A 20,310-nucleotide genomic window follows, 5' to 3' on the forward strand; every position below is an offset into this window, starting at 1 on the left:
AGAGCTCTGTGCTTGGTGGACAGCAGCACCACTTCCAGTTGAGAATGAAGGAAGCTGCTCCCATGGGAAAGAAGAAAGGTTGGAGGTCATGCCTGGAAGTCTGGGCACTCTAGTTTTGTTAATTGTTACTCTTTTTAAGCTTTCTATTTCGTAATCCCATTTTGGACTTGACGGCCCAGGATTTATCTCCTTCTAATTTGTAGATTAAATATTATTCACAGTTAGCTGAGTGTGGTGCTGTGCTCCTTCAATTCTGGCACTGGGGAGGCAGAGTCACTGGGTGATATCCTGGTGGGCACTCCCAACAGGCCCGAGCCACTCTGCTTCCACAGGCCGGTGTTTGCAGCCCACACAACCTGTCTCACTGGTTTGCTCATTTTCTATGACTTTCCTTGGCATGTTTCTGAACATTCCCAATTCCTGGTATCCTTGGCATCCTGGGATATCCCCCGATGCTCAAATGTTACACCTACAGTTCACACATTATTAACCATCCCAGGGGCTCTTTTGCGGGAATTTGTTCCCACTGCATGCAGTCCACCTCCCTGGCCTTCTGTAGGAATGTGTGCAGATGCCTAAGTGAACCTGTAACTCTTGTATTCTCCATATCTGTAAAACCAGTACCATGTGGATGATGTGAGGGTCAGCCAGGTGGAGAGAATCACGAAAGACTCAGGAAGTCAACAGAGAACTCACAGGGCTCAGGAAACTCCTGAAAGTTACAAGATTCACAAGGCCCCGTCTCAAGGTTATATAACTGGTAACAATTACTGGGTAGAGGAGACTCTTCCACAGACTGAGCACCATGTAAGTCTCCTCATTCCAGAGCTCCAAGGAGTCTTTCATTGTGACCCACCATGCATGCTAGTGTAGGAATTTTGTTGATAGGGTTGATTTGAGTCACCACAGCTCCCATGAGTAGGCCTAGTAAACTTGCTGATTGACTAAATGGACCTTGGAATATTTTCTTGGATCTGTCACAGTGGGACTTTTCCTTAGTAAAAGTCACACAACAGCAGTGCTCTTTGGAATCTCATGTTCAGAAAAACTGGGCCCAGGCCTTGCCTGGCATGGGAAAGATCATGTCAAGCCAAAGATTACTGTGATCATTTTTCAGAGGAGTCATTTGGCTGGCCTTCCCCAATCTGGCTATTTACTCAAGGAGTCATGAGCTATGTTGGCAAATACAGATGTCAACCAGTGCCATGTGTCAGTGTGTGGGTGACATAGGGAGGCTGGGTGCTCTCCAGAGGGCTTCTAACACTTTTCTTAAATCCTGAATTGAGAATATGGAACCTGGGCTGTGGTGTCACCGACACTACAACCTGTCTTTTGGGCCATGAGACCCACCTATGTCCTTTCCTGTTGGTCATAGCCACTGGGGCCATCTGTTCTTACTCTTGATCTCAGGCTTTGGGGCAAATACTGAACCAGGTACTCCTCAAGCCCCCATCAGCTATCATGGGAAGGCCACTTATTTTGCTTTACTCTCCACGGCTTTCCTAGTGAGGGGTCTGAGTCTATTTAGTTACCTGCTTTGTTTTCCCTCTCCCATCATACTGAGTTCTGTTTTACTCTTCACTCCGAGGCATGCAGCTCACTGAGTTGAGTGCTATGCCTGGCACCTCTCACAAGCTCGCTCGCAGCTCTGCTATTGGATGTGCATTGACTGACTGGCTTTTCCTTTCAGGAACCCTATGGGGTAGATGTATTTTCATCCAGGGAACCATAACAAGAATAAAATCCAGACCTCTCAGTGGTCCCTAGGATCGTTGCAGTCCCCAGAATCTCTCTGGAATGTCATGAAGGTTAGCACCAGCAATGCATTAAAAGAGCATAGGATAGTGTTGATGTTTTGTAATTTACTTACCATGGATGCCAGTGAGTGTTGCTACCTCCACTGGGCATTTGGGAAACTGGCAGAGATGTCAGACAAATTTCCTGAGAAACTTGGGCCGGGCAAATGGACTATGAAATGAATTTATGAAACTATGCACCACAGCCAGAGCCCATGTGCCTCCCACTGACCTCTACCATCCTTCTTGGTTCAGCTCTCTCTTGCTATGTCTCACACGGGGGCAAAGGTCATGGCAGTCCAGGTTTGAGCCAGTGGAATTTTGTGGACCACATCCGGTGTCAGAGTCTGAGGGAGTATGCTGAGCTGGGCTGGAGTGGTTGTGTGATTGTCTGCCATTCCTTCAGATGTGTCCCATGGGCTCACAAGTTAGCAGTGGCTCAGGGAAGTTCCAGAAACATGAGGTAAAGGAGGCAGATTGTGCCGGGGCCATCATCTCTTTCTTGAGGGAAATTGAGTTCTACCTGAAGCTCTGTCGTGATCAAGGTCAATGACCCTCAACAAGTTGCCTCGAGTCTGAGGCTCAGTGTATTTATCTGTTTTCCATTTTTGTAATGAAATGCTAACAGCTGTGAAACTTCAAAAAAAAAAGTTCATTCACTTCACAGTTGTGGAGGCTCCAGGGAAGTGTTCTTCAGCCTTCTTCATGCTGCCGCCCTCACGATATGGGGACCCCAACCCTAAAATTATTTTGTTGTTACTTCATAACTATTTTTCTACTATTATGAATCATATTGTAAATAGTTTTGAAGACAGAGGTCGTGACCCACAGGTTGAGAATGGCTGCTCTAGGGAATTTTATGGTCATCATCTTGGCTCTGGTGAGAACCTCAGTATGGATGGCATCACAGTGGTCAGAGCAGTCACAGGTGTGAGAGATCACAAGGCAGGACAAGCAGCCAGAAAGCAACTGGGGAAACAAATAAGGACCTATGCTAACCTCTTCTGGGTGAACACCCTCAGTTAAGAATTTGCCATCAGGCCTTAGCTGTTGGAAGTCATATCACCTCAATACTGAAATACCAAACTGTACACAACAAGGCACATCCAGATCATAACTTTTAGCTTTTTAAATATTGTGTGTGTGTGTGTGTGTGGTGTTGTGATGTGTATGTATGTGCATATGTTATGCAAGTGTGCACACACATATGCTAGGCTATATATGGAGGCCAGAAGTTGAAATCTAAAATAACTTCCTTAATGAATTCCTTGTTTTTTTACTGTGATTAAACTGAAATTGTGAGATCCAGGCATGGTGGCACATACATGTCTTTAAATCTCAGCTCTCAAGACACAGAGGCAGGCAGGTGTCTGTAAGTCCAAGGCCAGCTAGGGCTACACAGTGAGATAGAATTTCCCCTTCCTTCATCCCTCCCTCCATACCTCAGAGAGGAGAGAGAGAGAGAAGAGAAGAGAGAAGAGAGAAGAGAGAAGAGAGAAGAGAGAGAGAGAGAGAGAGAGAGAGAGAGAGAGAGAGAGAGAGAGAGAGAAAGACTGAGACCGACCTTGGGAGAAGCATAATGAGTCAGTATCTAGCAAAGACAAATAAACTCAGACAACCAATGCCTGGGAAGCACCTTAGAGATCACTAGGACAACTTGGTAAGCTAAGTTTCCATCTCGGCCCCCATCTTGGGTCCTATGTGGTACATCCTGGAGGATTATTGTGGTAGGGGGTTCTGGAACTGTTTGAACAGAGAAGAAATAGAGCCATGGTGATTAGTGATGTCTGCCATGAGCGTGAGGGCAGAAGGACTGGCATAATAGATCAGCATTTGCCATTCACAGAGGCCACAGCTCTCGTTGTGCAGATGAGGAAATATAGAAATATAGAAATATAGAACCTGGACCTTCCCAAGGGTCACCCACTGGAGTCAAATGAAAATTATTTAATAAATCTCATTTTGTGTGTTTTATGCTCTATACCAGAAAGTCCTCTTTGCTCTCCCATGGCTTCTCTGGGCATTAATGGGAAGCCATAACCAATTTCCAGCCTGTCCAGTGAGAATAAACACCTGATAGCAACTGCACATTGAATTTGATCTCTACACATGCACACCCACATGCCTCTGACCTTCACCTGCCTCTGTTTATTGAGCAAACAAACCTTTGAGCCAGTTTACTGAACCTCACTGGCTAATCTCAATGCTGTTTCAGGGGTCTCGTCCCCACTGCTTGAGCACCTACTGTATACTTGGAGCTTTAGCTGTAGTGCCATATCCAAAAAGCAACCTCAAACCCTAGAAGGAACTATGAGTCCCCCTCCCCAACCTTTGTGAAAGGCGAAGAGGACTTCAAGTGTATTAGCCACTTAGTCACTAAGACATAGCTTGTGAATGGCTGGCTGAAGGAGTGGACCCCAACCAACATGGCCAAAGTCAGTCATGATAACAACTCCATGCTTATTGCCTGGGTCCCGGTCATGAGTTCAGATCCTAGGGAGTCTATCCCTTCATCCCTCCCAGGGCAGATGTCAGTACATGCTCATTCCCCAGGGTCTGACTTTGCAAGAGGGGTTTCCTTTCCCCAAGCTCTACTGAATGTCCTCCTTACATGGCTACTTAGGTTCAAGGACAAAGATCTGCTCAGGATGCGTTCTTCTCCAGGTTCTTCCTTCTGTGAAGACTAGACAAAACCATCTATGCTACCCTTCTATGATAGCCACAGTGGAATACCACAAACTAGATGGCTCAAAACCTAGAATTCCTTGCCTCTGCCAGTATTGCTGGGTTGAAAAATCACTGTTTCTTGACATCATCAGGCGCTTGTGCAGGGTCACTTTGTATTTTCCCCTCTTGAACTTAGATTCCGTCACTTCTCCCAGAAGCTCCTGTTTCAGTGTTGTGACTGACATTAGAGACAAGGTTTCAGTGTTTCACAGCCCCTTGCAGCCTTACGGTGCTGTTTCTAGATTCTCAGCAAACTCTCCAGGAACATGCCTGGCAGCAAACCCATGCACATGCATCTATGAGCACCTATGCATATCCAGTCTATGAATATATTAAGATAAAATGTCAATTCATACTTATACTTCCAGCTATCAGCCATAGGATAATTAAGTTTTGTTTATATTTGTGTGTGAGTGTGCCTGTGTATCCATGTGTGTCTGTGTGTGCAAGCCTGCGTGCACCACAGTGAACCTGTAGAGGTCAGAGGACAAGTTGTGGGGGTTAGTTCTCTGGGTTAGGAGAAGGAGGAGGAGGAAATAAAGAGGGAAGAGAAAGAAAAAGGAAAGGAAGAGAGGAAGAGGAGGGAAGGAGGGGAGAGGAAGGGAGGAGGGGAGGCAATCGTGAGAGGGAGGAGAAGGAGCAGGGAGTGAATGTCTTCTAACCCCAGTTTCCTTTTCATCTGAGTAACAAACATTCTGAGGTCAATGTGTTGAAAAGATCATGCATTCTCAATGAGATTTCCTAGGCACATTTTCTTCTTGGATATTGAGTTTTTAGTATCTGAGTTTCTAACTTAATGATTCTATTTTTAATTTAAGGCTTGCACAAGGCATGTGTGTGTGTGTGTGTGTGTGTGTGTGTGTGTGTGTAATTGAATGCAGGTACCCTCAGAAGTCAGAGGTTTAGAATTCCCTAGAGCAGGAGTTACAGGGGGTTGGGAGCCGCCTTACGTGGGTGCTGAGAATTGAAAGCAGGTTTTGTGCAAGAGCAGCCCATATTCTTAACAATCACGTCATCTCTCTGCCCTACTGTTCATTCCTGATAAATGTAGCACTATGTACTTGTGTTATATTTTAATCAACTTGACACAAGCTAGGGTTGTCTGGGACGAGAACCTCCACTGAGAAAATGCTTCCATTATTTTGGCCTGTAGGCCAGTTTGTGGGCAGCGTTTTGAGGACTAATGTGGAAGGGCCCAAACCATTGTAAGAGGTGGTACACATGGCAGGTTTGTCCTGGGTTGTACCAGAAAGCAGACTGGGCAATCCATGATGGACAAGCCAGGAAGTAGGGTTCCTCAGCTCAGTTCCCTCTTCCAGGTTACTGCCCTGTGTTCCTGCCTTGGCTCCTCTCAATGATGGCCTATAATCAGGACATGTAAGACAAATAAAACCTTTCCTCCTCGAATTGCCTTTGATCACCATTTTATCATAGCAATAGAGAGCTAAAATTATGACAGAAATTGGTACCAGGAATGGGGTATTCATGTGAGAGATTTGATCATGTTTTGGAGACTGTTGTGAAAGGATTTTGACATTTTGGCTTGGGAAAGCCATTGACTGTTCAGGATTAAGGAGATGCTGTGGCTACGAGGAAGATAATACTGAGAGAAATACATGCTGGGTGTGAAATGTCAGAGGGAAACAAAGTATCAGGGCCATTCATGTGATAAGTTTTATTAAGACAGTATGGAAGTGAAAATTTTGTGCTGGTTAGGTTTTGTTTTGTTCTGTCTTTGTTTTTGTTTTTTTGTTTTTTGGCTTTTGGATAAATTGACATAGCTACAGTTATTTTGAGAAGAGGGATCCTCAGTTGAGGAAATGTCTCCATGAGACTGGGACAGCCAGTGTGACAATTGCAGGCTAGGGATGAGAAATCAGCACTGATTGAGAAGAGGCCGCAGCACTGCGAAGAGATCTTTTGGAGTATTTCTCAGGATAGCACAGAAGGGCTGTGTCTTAGAGGAGGTCAAGTCTGCATCTCATGCTGGCCACTGACTGTGATCATGTGTAAGAATCTCCCACATGGTACTGGTTTTGACAGGATGAGGGCTTCAGGGTTGAGGTATGGTGGAGAGCATATGAATATGAAGCTTGACATAGGAAAAGACAAGGAGAGATCATTGGTGAAGAAGGTGCAGTCTCATTAGCAGTGTAGACACCAGAACTGAAGGGATCAGGCTCACCCAGGAGGCCAGTGGTGAAGTCTGTGAAGACCCAAGCATACTGGTGCTGTTAAGACTGTGGGGAGACTACCAATGCCAAGGTCAGCAGCAGTCGTGGAGTGGAGCCAACTTGAGCCTGTGTGTTGTGAGTGGCAAAGCCTGAGAGGTGGAGTTCCTCGGCCTTTTGGAACCCTGAACATTATGATTGACTCCTCCATGTGGGACACTGGGTGACAGGATTTCTTTTACACTGCTTGTTTCTTTGTTTTGTTTTTTCAGAGTGTGACTGGGCTCTGAGTTTTCACTTGGGGAATAATGCGTATATAAGGTTTTCTTTTTTAGTTTTTATTTTACTGGGGCACAAAAGTAAGAGATGTTGGGTAGTTTAAAAAGATTGAACCTTTAAGGACCGTTAGTCTTTTGGAAGTTTGAATGTGTTTTAGATTGTGATATTGATATAAAGATGAGATTTTCAGGATAAACAAGAAAAGGAAGGCCATGGTTTAATAGAGATGTGTCACTTGACACATTTTTTTTTTGTCTACTTTTGTGGAATTTTGCCTACGTGACTCAAGCTCGAGTCATCTGGGTAGAGGGAACCTCCATTGAGAAATGTTTCTATAAGATTAGCCTGAAGGTGAGCCTGATTAATGATTGATTAATGATTGATATGGTGGTGCCCCCCCCAAGTGGTGGTCTTTGTTGGTTTAATAAAGCAGGCTAAACGAGCCCTGGGGAACCTTGGTGATCTTTTTGCAATCAAACTCAGATTTCATAGAGATTTCGTATCCTGGAACAATTTTTATTCCCCCTCATGTGAAGTCAGACAAATTCTAATTTCTAAAATCAGTAGTGAGAATAAGCAATTTTATGTCTGTCAGACTGTCTCTCTATCACTACCTATCTGTCTATCTATCTATCTGTCTATCTATCCATCCATCTACCCATCCATTTATCCATCTTTCACTCATCAGATAAGTGTATCATCACTTGTTATATCAATGTCTATGCTCAATGCATCTATAAATGATATATTTATTATCTCTGTGACATCTATAGTGACACTACTCACCTATTTATCATCTGTACCTACGTACCTACCTATTACCCATCAATCACTCTATTTAAATATAAGGGCAGACAATATTTAAGAGCCTAGTTGTATCCCAATTGCACAGCCTTGGTGACAGGGAAGGTTTGCGACTAGGGAGTCTGAGGTGAGGACTGTAGCAGCGTCTGAGTGAGAGACATAAAGCTCAACAAGGGAGTAAGTGGAGGGGTGACCTCGGTCTGAGCGTGACAGGCTCCTGATGTCACAGGAGGAGAGGCAGGGGTGGATGAGAGTAGTTGTTGGTTATAGAAGTGAGGCCATGGGAAGCAGAAAGTGATTAGAAATTGGGGGGGGGAGCCAAACCGTAAGACTCGGTGGGTACATCGTGCTGGGGCAGAAGTGTGCTGGAGTTGCATACAAATGGAATGATCTGGAATGTTAGGAGGTAGCTACGTGTGAGGCCGGTGCTCAGCTACCGAGATTCCCTGCAGCTGGAGCCAGAAGTCTGGGAGACTCTGGAGAGGCAGCAGCTGTTGTATGACTGTCTGTGGGTCACTGGAGGCACAGGCAAAATCCCTATGATTTCCTATCAATCTGAGCAGCTTGTTCACCATAGCTCATTGGCACTGCTGGGAGAGCAGACACCTGACAGTAAGAACATGCATCCTGTGGGTTAGAGTTAACACATCCATGCAGACATGACGGCTGTGAAATGGTGCCACATGGGCCTTTGGGATGGGGCTCTGGAAGTTGGAGACACGCCTCTGTCTTGATCTCTCAGTTTCGTGACTACTTTGTACACAGTTGGCGCTCAATGGATACTGACTGTAATGCTTTGTGTGAAGACATCATCCTTCATGGAGGATGGCTTCCTCCTGGATAGAGCATGGGGAGTTCCACTGTGGCAGCAAAGCTAGAGCAGATAGCTGTGGGAAGATGGCCTTCAACACAACTGAAATTTCAGCAGCTTCTTTCATCCAAGAGACCCAGAGAAATTCCCCTATGTTTTCCTTCTAAGGCCCATGTCAAGGAGATAGAAGATTAGCTGACCCCCTTGTGAGCCAGTGGGCCAGGTAGAGTCCAGCAAAAAGCCAGGAACAGACAGTCCTGAGAGTTCTGTTTCCTAAACATAGTTCCAGGTTGCTCTTAACAGAGTCACTACTTCCCTCCACGAAATCAGCCTGCCCCACAGTCCAAGAACACCCCTCAGAAATTCTCATTTGCTGTTTTATTAAGCCAAACGTCAAAGGAATATGACTCTGCTACATCTCAGGTAAAGAGGGGAAAAAATCAGAATTTAGGGAAATTGTAGAGCGTCCATGTTGATTCTAGTGGGATTCACCACTTTGCCCATGAAGAGAATGCTGTTGCTGGGTTCATCCAGGATTAGTAGGAGGAAGGATCTATTGAAGTGGAGAGTGGCAAGGTCTGGTTCGGGCTGGGACTCATCCTTTTCCTCTCCGTCCTCATTCATGGTCAGCTCCACTCTGTGTAGTGCCTTTGGAAACCAAACCTCACAGTGTTGAAGGAGTCGACCCCACCCCCAGCGCGTTCCATTGACTCTCTCTCTGCACTGGGTCCTGGATGCTCAGAACAGAAGCCTTGAGCCATCCTTCTAGAGGAATGCATATGATGTTGCAGAATGGAGGAGGCTAATTTCTGCATTTCTGCGATCTCCAGAACACTGGGGCTTGTTCTCCACTCTGCCTGCACCCCCATAACTTCCCCACACACCACCTAAGGTACTACACAGTGACTGATTTCCTCTCCTGGCTGTGATCCCGGCAAAGAAGGAGCCTGGGTTTCTGAGGAGCTGGGCAGTCTCAACTGTCTGTACTCCTGTGTTGCCTCTGTGGTCCTTCCCCTATTCATTGCCCAGACTCCCGGAAAGATAGCTCTCGCTCCTGCCCCATCTTAAGCCTGGAGTTTCCACCTGTGCAGTTCATCTTCTCCAAAATCCCTTTCCAAAATCTCCTTATCTCTGAGGGCTCCTTTCTGTTACCCATTAGCTCGTTTCTCTAGTGATCTTCAACACTCGCCTTCCACTGGCTTAGAGCCCATCCAGCCATTTTCTGACAAATCCCCCAATAGCCCTCAGACCCTACTCATGGAATGTGACCTAAAGGCCAAGGCACTTAGTCAGTGACTCCAGGATCTGCTCTCTGGGCTTCCCCTGCAGTTAGCACTCTGGAGAGTGGGACATAGGAATTACACAAACCGTTTTTTTTATGAGACACCACTCTCTAGTGACCATGATGGCTCCTTTGTGTCACCAGAGGATCAGACTACATTCACACACCCATCATGGATGCACCCAAGCTTCTGTCTCTCCCCTCAGCAGACAAGTTTGAGGACCCAACTGTTTATTTCCCCAGATTAGCCACCTCTGAGGGACAGCCATGCTCAGGACACACCTAGAGTTGAGAGTCACCGTTTCCTCCGTTGACTTCAGAGAGTGCCATGAGTTCTCATTGTAGCTCTATAAATAAGTTAGGAAGGGGAAACCACACGAAGAAGCATTCAGCATAGGGGGCCTGGCGACAGGATGTTAACCTACCGTGCTGACTGTCAACGGTGCCTTTTGCAGAGTGATTCTTGAGAGGTCCATGTGATCGTCGAACAGTTTAATGTTACTGTTAACGTGCTTGAGCTTTTCCAGGTGAAGAGCAATAGGTAGGGAGAATTTGGGGAAAAACAGCCACCTCTTACTGCTCAGGAGGATGGAAGAAGAAAACAGAGTTGAAATCATGTTGTCTTAGAGTCCACCCCAGCCAGTGCACTCTCAGCACACAAACAAGAGCAGCCGTGCCAGGGACTCCTCAGGGCAATCTGCTTCCTCTTGGCAAGTGGTCAGTGGGTGTGCTCTAAAATATGAGATGGGGAAATCTAAGAGACTATGAGTCTGTTGCAAGCTTTAGGAAGCAGAGCCAGCCTTCCTGGATCCTCCCAATTCCTGGGCAATGCTTGGGCCCTAGTCATGAGATTTATCTCTCAGTCAAGAGAATCCATCCTTATGAAAGGGGTCGCATGAACTTTGCATCCTCCAGCAATAGAATCTCTCCTTGTGCTTATCACGATTCCTTCCTCTCTTGAAGGTTGTCCTGAGCATTGTTAACTAGTCAACAGAACTCACTCTTACTGTAAAGGTCACAAGTGCTTTACTACTTTGCTGGAGAGTTTCTTTGTGGCCATGCCTTGTGGTAATTGTCACGTGGAAAACTATTCTCAATTTCTTCTGTGTTTAAGTGTGTAATAGAATAAACCGATAGGCCAAACTCTGGAAGTTCCCACCCAGTGCCTACTGAGGTGGTGCTGTCCTAAGTTGCATTCTTTACTTCATAGGTTAAGGGATGGGACACCAAGGCACACCGGTTTTAAACCCTGCCAGTCCTTGAGCTGTAGTGTTACTTCTTGTGGACAGGCTGCAATGGAATGTCTGTCGGTGCTTCAACAGCACATGCCTGAGGCAGGGCTTCTCAAGTCTTTAACACAAGCACAACTCCCCTGGACCCGCAGAGCTTGAGGTACACCTAAGAATTCAAGCTCCCCACACACATCCAGATGAAGCAGAAGATGCTGTCACAGGCTGGCCTTCATGTAGCAAAAGCATTAGGTATTTTAGAGCAGCGAGTCTCAACCTGTGAACCCTTTGGGTGTGTTGAATGACCCTTTCACAGGGGCTTGCCCAAGACCATCAGAAAGCACAGCCATTTATGTTAAGATTCACAACAGTAGCAAAATTACAGTTATGAAGTAGCAAGGAGAATAATTTTTTGGTTGGGAGTCACCACAACATGAGGAACCGTACTAAAGGGTCGTGCGGAGGGTTGAGAGCTTCAGCTCCAGAGATATTGGGCAAACTGATGTTAGAACAGGACAGAAAGAGACAAATGGCTAGAAAGCCAAGCTTCCCTGTGCTGCCTTCTAGACAAGGGACCCAGTAAAGAGGCTAACTTCTGCTTCTTAGCGGTCATCCAGTCACAAGTGGCAAGGCAAGTAAGTATCCAAACACCAGTTCCATAGCGTCCTGGTCTGTTCATGGCCTTCTTAATGACACATTGATCTTTCCTCTCTGTGGGGAAGTAAGTGTAGGTGATGTGTGTACATATATGTGGAGGTCAAAGAAAGACAACAGTAGTGCTGTCCTTTGTTTTTTTTTTTTTTTTTTTTTTTTTAGACAAGTCTCTCATCAGTCTGAAGCTCAGTGTGTAATTTGTCTCGGTTAGTGCTTTTGGTGGTTTTTGGTCAGGTTGAAACAGTTAAGGGTCATCTGGGAAGAGGAACCTCAACTAAGATGGAGAAAATGACTCCATCAGATTGCCTTGGTGCTAGGATAGCTAGCTTTTTTGTACAGAGGTTTTCAGGGTTCAGTGCTGGCTCTCATACTTGCAAGACAAGCCCTTGACTGACCCAAACCATCTTCCCACCTCCCCTGCCCACTTTTGTATAATTCTACAGTAAATCTCTCACACAAAGATACAGTTGACTGATACCGTGGTGACGATGGTGATGGTGGTGATTTTGTGTATTTTTTCCCTGACTTTGGAAGGTGTGGATTACTGAATCCTGTCTGACCATTTGTGTGTGACCAACTTCCAGATCCTGTGTCATGGTCTGAAGACTCGAAGGGTCCTTACCTTAAGTCCAGAGCCATGGTGATCATGGAAAAGGTCTGGTAGCTCTGGGGGAGGGTGGAGATAGTTGGATTCTTACCTCGTGGGAAAGGACTGAATCCATGTTTCAAAACTCTGCTCCAACAGTGCCTTCTCACTTTCCTCAAATTTTCCATCATCGGGGAGAATGAAGATGCCTGAGATACTGCAGGTGAACGGCAGCTGGAGGACATAGCTGTGCATCTGGGAGAAATACTGCAGCTGGAACCAGCCTACTCTCTGCATCATTGGTACCAGGGTTTTGGTTCCATCTTCTAACCAGAAGTACCTCATCCTTGTGTGCTTCCGGTTAAAGGGGTATTTCCACTTCCCTGATAAGAAAGGGCACAGGGATCAGAGGGGGCGGCAACATCTAGGGAACAACAGGCTTTGTCTATTGGGGGGGGGGTTTCCAAGGCTTATACATGCCATGAATGCTCCTTGTGGCAAGTCACGCAGGCACATGTAAGCAATCCCTGTCCACACATCTTATGAAGGTAATGCAAGCAACACGACTGATTAGAAAGACATTGAGCTAGCAGGGGCTTCTGAGCAGGGAGAGAAATCAAACAGAAGAGACAAACTCATATACACATAATGCTCTAGAAAGTCACACTAATTAAAGGCTTAAGAGAACATCGGTCAAGCCATAGAACAGTTAGGAGAGGAACTTTGCCAAGAGAATAAGATGAGATGCGTGGAAGCCTGGTGGTGGGAAGGTATTGCTTTAGGGGACACAAGGCAGATGAGCAGCTAGAAGGGAAAAGACCATGAGAGGTGAGGCCAGAGAGGGCAGGAGTGAGTCCACCAGTTCCTGGGGCAATGGTGGAAGTAAGGACAGCTGGACGATGTAGCTGTGCAATTTGGCAAAATACTGAGGCTCAAACCAGCCTATCCTGTGCATCATTGATACCAGGGTATCGGTCCTGTCTCCTAACAAGGAGATCTCTTAAGGACAGCCATGAGCATCCATATGGTGCTCTAAGCAAAGCCCCGAATACAGTTCTTTCACACAGCCATTGCTCAGCAATTGCTAGAGACCTGTTTCAATATTATTGTGCAATTCCACCAAGTTTGAGTGCATTCTTCCCCCTGATGTCTGCAGGAACAGCTAGACTACAGTCCTGTGGGCACTGGTCCAAGAAGTCCTACAGCCCAGCCTCCCCTGAGCCCTTATTCTGACTTCTTTCCCTACATCTGAGGTTTTGGCATGGACTCTGGTGGGCAGCTCTTGCTGTCTCTCTGGGCTGGCCCTAAGTACCATGGAGACACTGACCTCAGAGCTCCGCTTGTGGCCAGAGGAACTGGAGAGGATGAGAAAGATGACTTTCTTGCCTTGTAATCCTGACTGGATATGGCAAAGGTGGGTTTTACAGAGGAACCTGTCCTTCTGCATAAAGCAGCCTACTGTCTTGGGAACAATAACCAGAAAGTCACGAGAGAGTTATTAAGAGAAAAGAGGTACGAACTCAGAAGCAAGTTGTTTCCTCCAGCAGTTCAAACCTGGCCATTTTCTGAGGTTCTAGGTTTCCAAAATGCAAGCCTGCACTTCTTAAAGAGCCAGTCCGCATACTCACCAGTTACCTGGTCATCCAAACTCCCAAGAAGCCTGCCAGACTCCATGGACCAAACCAAAGCTTTTTTTTTTTAATACCCATTACAAGGTAGGAGGCCAGGTTCTATCTGAATGTCAGCGGGACAACAGTTGTTAAATAAAGGTGACATTCTATGCTCCCTTGTTTTTTTTAAAGCTGACAACTCTCCCTCCAGTGAGCTGGACCATGTCAGCTGCCTACAACCCTCCTGTGCTTTGAAGGCTCCCAACTCCATGTCAGATTCCCATGCCTGCTAGTACCATCGGGTCGCTATCCTAACCAGGTCCTACTGTCTCAACCCTCTACTTTCTAAGTTATTGTGATGATATTGAGCAATATTGCTTAGTAGGTCTTAGTATCTCTGATCTAGTCCTTTGAGTCCTTAGGTGGTATTGAGCAGTACTTCGTTCCTACATCCTATTCTGCAGTATTGCTCAATACCTTCCAAATGACCCAAAGGACTACATCAGTGGTTCTCAACCTTCCTAATGCTACAACACTTGTATACAGTTCCTCATGTTGTGCTGACCCCCGACTGTAAAATTACTTTTGTTGCTGCTTCATAGCTGTAATTTTGCTACTATTATGGATTGTAATAAAAATATTTGTGTTTTTGGACAGTCTTAACAGACTCCAATGACAGGGTCATTTGAGTCCCCAAAGGGGTTGGTCCCAGAGGATGAGAATCTAATCACTAGAGTAGCTGGGGTTGAGGAGATTAGAGAGACAGAGGTGTGGAAAAGATTAGGGAGTTGACTCAAGAGGAAGGTATCCAGAGGTGAGCAAGAAAAGAAAGCTGCCCCAAGCTGAGATTGCAGAGAACACCCAGAAAGAGCGAGAGGCTTGGAGGAAATCTTGAGTCAGCAGGATGCAGATAAGGTTTCATTCGTGGCTCACTGACCTTTAAAGAAATTATAATTGGCCAGAAACAAGTTAGTTGGTGGCTTCAGAATTCTCGGCAGCTTTGTAATTTTGCTGTGGGTCTTGGCACGAATGGCCAAGTCTATCTGCTTTTGGGCCGACCCGTAGTTCCCAAAAGAGATGAGGACGACATTGCTGTTGTAGGAGCTGTTGGCTAGTTTGACAAAAGTCTTTGCTGGCTTTAGAGTCTTGTCTATAAAGAGCAAACTTCCGGTGTAGATCCCGCAGTTCTTAGTATGTAGCAGGTTACTCAGCAGCTTCCCATACTCACTGGCTGCTTTAGTATCCAAGGCTCCTGTGACTGTGAACCCTAGATCCTGCAGAACCTGGTGTCGGGCTTTTGGCTTATCCTGGAAGGCCAGCAGCACAAGAGGCACAATGATGCCGAGTGGAGAAAAGATTAAGTTCTTGCCTCGTTTGGGCTGTGGTAGCTGCTTGTACAGGCTCAAGGCAAATTTTTGATTGTTGAAGAATAGGGGTGCTCCTTGGGTCACTGGTATTTGTGACATGTTTGAAGTCTCTGGTGTTGGTGGTGTCTCTGGGTCGCAGGAACAGGGGACAAGCCCAGCCAGGAGCAGCCAGAGGGACAGGATGGAGAGTGCCATCCTAGATAAAGAAATCAGTAGGATCACTCAGTTTGGCCCTGTGGTTCAACAGGAGACACACTTGAAGTCTGAGGTCTTGGGACCCGATCAACCTCTCTGCTCTCTGCTGCCCTGCCCTCTGTGGGTCTTTAGATTGGCTTTGGTTGGAGAAGGGCTGGGAATGCTAAGGGACTGGCAAAATCTTGAGCCCACTCAGGCTTGGGAGTCTGATCAATCTGAGCCTGGTGGTCAAATTCTGCCCCCTCTCAGTGGAAGTCCCAGGTATAAGCAGAGTAGGGGGAAGTTGATAGATACTCAACCAAACTGTAGAGCATAGCCAGTCTGCTCTGACTGTCCCCTATTTGAGTTTGGGGGTTTAGCTGTGACCTCCCATGGTCTGAGTATAAGCTCTCAATATCTGTTCAGCACCAAGTCAAGTTCAGCCTAACACCTACTCACCTGAAACCTGTCTGCCAGTGGCTGCCCAGGTGCCTGCCTTTGCCCTTCTCTGTCCTGCTTGTCCCTTGAAGTCTGAGGTCTTGGGACCCGATCAACCTCTTCTGTACCCACTGGCTTGCCCTTGAGTTTGGCAAGAGAGGAGAGGCTGGTAAATCTTACATTCCCTTGTTTGTGCTGAGCCACACTTCTGCTTCCTACTGCAGGCTAAGGAAACCATGCTCCCTGGGCCCAGCTCCTTCCAACCATTCTCTCTCTACTCTTTTAACTTGGGGCAGTTCCATGCTCTTATCCACCTCTGTGGCCCACCTCTGGATAGCTCCTCCTTGAGTTCTCACCCCAATGCTTTCCAATGTCCTTCCAGTCATGGAAGAGGGCTCCATGCAAAGCCATGCAAAATCTTGGGTTCAGGGAGGTCAGGGAAGTGAACTGCCCTACTCAGGGACCACAGCCAGCTAATGCCAGAGCCTGCTATAGACAGTCTGTGTCTCAAAGATTCAGCTTTATCTTTCACTGCCTCCCACTCTGAATGTGACTCTATAATTAGACCCTCTGAACACTAGCCTTCCAGGCCCTGTGATTTGCTGCCCAGCAAGGCTGGGGAACTCTTGGAACTGACCCCAACAGTGTTCTCTGGTCATGCAGAGGACTGTATCTCCAGGGGCAAACTAGGAGCTCCGGGGCCCAGGCCTCAGGCCAGAGTAAAGTAAGTTTTACTTACAGGGTATACAGTGTGACTCTGATGTACCCGTAGCTGCCTGGACAGAGGAATGAGGGAACAGCAAACACTACTTGCCAGTCCAGATAGTCATGGCCACAGAACAAGGTCAGCATGTACCTTCCTTGGACAACTCTTCCAGGCCCAGTGCAGTGCTCACTGGTGTATAGGGCACCTGGAGGCACAGAAGCTGCTGAGCCAGCCTGCTGCAGAAAGGGTCATACATGGGTCATGTCAAAAAAACAAGACCAGAGACATCCTGGGACAATTCTCTCCTATCCCATCCATTCATCCTTCCGTTCCCTCACACCTGAAACACTTCCTTCCTTATATCTGACTATGGCTAGGCATTGAGAAGGGAGTAGGGGTGTGTGTGTGTGTGTGTGTGTGTGGGTGTGTGTGTGCGCGTGTGTGTGTGCAACTCATTTCAGTAAGGTGGGTGTCATTTGAGAGCACATCTCCCCACCACATCTACCTTTTGGGGCTGCGATAAGGGTGCATGAACAACCTTGGTCTGGTGAGACACCATACTGGATGCAATAACCTTTGATAGTGGTTGTGCTCTTGTTCAACTCTTTCTTGGTTCTTGTTCTCTTATATAGAGATTGGAAGTTGGCACACATAGGTGTACAAAGCAACACAGTACGTTTATCTGGAGAGAAGCCATAGTACTAATTACAGGGGGGTACTCAGTAGGTTTGACAGTGGACACAAGAGGAGTACTCAAGGGCCCTAGGCTGTAGCCTGGAGTCTCCATTTATGGGGTGTAAAGGAGGGCAGGTCTGGTTACTTAGGGGTGTAGCTCGGGTGGTTTTTTTATTTTGGCTGATAGAGTAGGTCACACATTTTGTTCCCCACCCCCTACTTGTTTCTTCTTATATGCATCCTATTTAAGTCCTGTGCATGGCCAATTATGCATATGCAAAAGATGATGAATAGAGTAAAAGTTCACTTGAAGGACAGTCTGCACTCCTACCAAAAACCAGTTCAAGTCAGATCAAGCCTACTTGAAAAGAAATTGCACTTGACTAGAACTTTGTTGTTAGGAGCAGAGATCCTTCTACTGTTCTTGAGACAGAGTATGCATAACACTTCGAAGGTGGATTTCTCAGGATTCTGGGTGCATGTTTTGAGGAGAGAGAGAGTAGTCTGTGCAGGTGAGGGAGGTGTGTCTCCAGGAATGAGTAGTATTTTTTCCATGTGGAAGCACAGGCGGTAACAGATCTGTATTTTAAATAGGAAGAGCAGTGGCTCTAACTCATTTGTCTGCTAGGACATTCCTTTTGGATCCCCACAAAAGGCAGTAGTTGTATTTTGCATGGAAGTCCAGAAAGGGTTGAGTGAGTTCTTTGAAGAGAAGAATATGTTGACAATGAGGGAGGCTGGCCAAGGTGGGCCTTGTGGCACCAAGAGTCATGTTCTTTTCACTCTAGTGAACAGCTTCGTGGAAACCAGTACGTTTTGGGTTGCCACAAAGGCTGATAGAGGAACAGAACACTGAGGGTTGGTGACGTTCTTGAGTGCTGAACATCCTGAACATCAGCAGCTTACATCTGAGATCTCCACACAGACAATACCTCCCTCCCCGGACACACATTTAGTCCTTTTCTCAGTTTAATAGTTTGCCCTGGGGGGTCTTTGGCCAGATTTTCTGAGGATGAAATGGGCAATCGTTCTCATCTGGTACACCACTTCCTAGAAAATGCATTTGGGACTCTGTCTCTTTGTGGGAGAGCACTGTGATCCACTAACCATGGCTGCAAGGTGAGCAGAGGGCATGTGCAATCATCTGTTCAAATCCTACTCCTAGATGTTGTATAAACCATGTATTCATTATTGAAATGAAATACCCAAGGCAGGTTAGCTTAATGAAAAAAAAAAAAAGGCTTACGAATTAGAGAATTCAAGGATACACTCACGGCATTTGGGTCAGTTCTGCACATAGCTTTCTCGTTGTCAGTGTCCTAAGGCAACTAGTGATACCAAGTAGCAGGGAGTCTATGTCCACACCTACAGGTCTGGTCCCTCTCCTACTTCTTTTAAAGCCATCAGAATTCTGTCTTGGGAGCTCTGCCCTAACTTATCTTGCCCTATTCACTCTCCAAAGCATTCATCTTTAGACCCTATAGGTCTGTTTTGTTTGGATGATGTTTGTACTATTAACAGATGACTCTGGAGGCTCACCCCATCCATGAGTCTGGAGGACTGGTAGTTCTACTCATGCTAGTGCAGATATCCAGGAGTCATAAAAGAGACAGGGAGGCGGGGTTAGGCTAGACTGTGGGACCATATGTAAGATAGAAGAGAGGATGGAACAGTAGGGCAAGTCTTGATGAAGGACCCCACATACTAAAAAAACTAAATATTCAGCACAGAAAACTCCGGGGAGAGGGTGAGGATAGGTCTTAGTCAGCAAACTAAGTTTGCCATGTAAGTAAGAAGCCATGGGTTTAGATTTCCAGGATCTATGTCAAAGCTGGGTGTTGTCACACACCTGTAACCCCAGTACTGGGTGAAGGCACAGATGGACAGATTCCTGGAGCTCACTGGATAGCTAGCCTACATGTTTATTTTCAAGTTCAGAATCAATCAGAGAATCCGTATAAAAAAATAAGGTTCAGTGTGATATAGGAAGACGTCCAGTGTCAACCTCTGGCCTCCACATTGCCATGTACATGTCTGCATGTAAGCACATAGAGACAGAGACAGACAGACAGACACCTTTAGAGAGGCATAATGAGTCAGTATCTAGCAAAGACAAATAAACTCAGACAACCAATGCCTGGGAAGCACCTTAGAGATCACTAGGACAACTTGGTAAGCTAAGTTTCCATCTCGGCCCCCATCTTGGGTCCTATGTGGTACATCCTGGAGGATTATTGTGGTAGGGGGTTCTGGAACTGTTTGAACAGAGAGGAAATAGAGCCATGGTGATTAGTGATGTCTGTCATGAGCATGAGGACAGAAGGACTGGCATAATAGACCAGTGTTTGCCATTCACAGAGGCCACAGCTCTTGTTGTGCAGATGAGGACATATAGGTCGGAAGAACCTGGACCTTCCCAAGGGCCACCCCACCGGAGTCAAAATGAGAATTTTTTTCTTTTTCTCCCCTCCATCTTTATTAAATTGGGTATTTCTTAATTACATTTCAATTGCTATTCCCTTTCCCGGTTTCCAGGCCAACATCCCCCCAATCCCCTCCCCATCCTCCCCCCATTACCGCCCTCCCTCCAACAATCACATTCACTGGGGTTTCAGTCTTGGCAGGACCAAGGGCTTCCCCTTCCACTGGTGCTCTTACTAGGCTATTCATTGCTACCTATGCAGTTGGAGCCCAGGGTCAGTCCATGTATAATCTTTGGGTAGTGGCTTAGTCCCTGGAAGCTCTGGTTGGTTGGCATTGTTGTTCATATGGGGCCTCAAGCCCCTACAAGCTCTTTCAGTCCTTTCTCTGATTCCTTCAATTGGGGGGGGGTCCCATTCTCAGTTCAGTGGTTTGCTGCTGGCATTCGCCTATGTAGTTGCCATATTCTGGCTGTGTCTCTCAGGAGAGATCTACATCTGGTTCCTGTCAGCCTGCACTTCTTTGCTTCATCCATCTTATCTAGTTTGGTGGCTGTATATGTATGGGCCACATGTGGGGC

At 46.4% G+C, this 20,310-nt stretch overlaps 1 protein-coding gene across 1 annotated transcript; it reads right to left on the bottom strand.

The window, feature by feature from the left end:
- Window positions 1-8,951: 8,951 nt before the first annotated feature.
- Window positions 8,952-16,186, bottom strand: LOC116904880 (alpha-1-antiproteinase-like). The gene is made up of 5 exons (XM_032907480.1): window positions 15,950-16,186; window positions 14,887-15,512; window positions 12,452-12,722; window positions 10,296-10,446; window positions 8,952-9,236 (listed from the first exon to the last, which is right to left on the bottom strand). The coding sequence occupies exons 2-5, from the start codon at window positions 15,509-15,511 to the stop codon at window positions 9,036-9,038; spliced, it is 1,248 nt and encodes a 415-aa protein (XP_032763371.1). The 5' UTR covers window position 15,512; window positions 15,950-16,186; the 3' UTR covers window positions 8,952-9,035.
- Between the last annotated feature and the right edge of the window lie 4,124 nt (window positions 16,187-20,310).

This window comes from Rattus rattus, chromosome 7, assembly GCF_011064425.1.
Source record: "Rattus rattus isolate New Zealand chromosome 7, Rrattus_CSIRO_v1, whole genome shotgun sequence".
Classification (NCBI taxonomy): Eukaryota; Metazoa; Chordata; class Mammalia; order Rodentia; family Muridae; genus Rattus; species Rattus rattus.

Bases quoted from the DNA above. Each gene is read 5' to 3' on its own strand.
- LOC116904880 (XM_032907480.1), bottom strand. From the start codon at position 15,511: ATGGCACTCTCCATCCTGTCCCTCTGGCTGCTCCTGGCTGGGCTTGTC. The intron at 12,723-14,886 runs GTCAGTGAGCCA...CTTTCTTATCAG, and splicing joins CAATTATAATTTCTTTAAAG to GGAAGTGGAAATACCCCTTT. The intron at 10,447-12,451 runs GTAAGAATCCAA...CCTCCTGAGCAG, and splicing joins ATTCAGTCCTTTCCCACGAG to TAAGAGGTGGCTGTTTTTCC.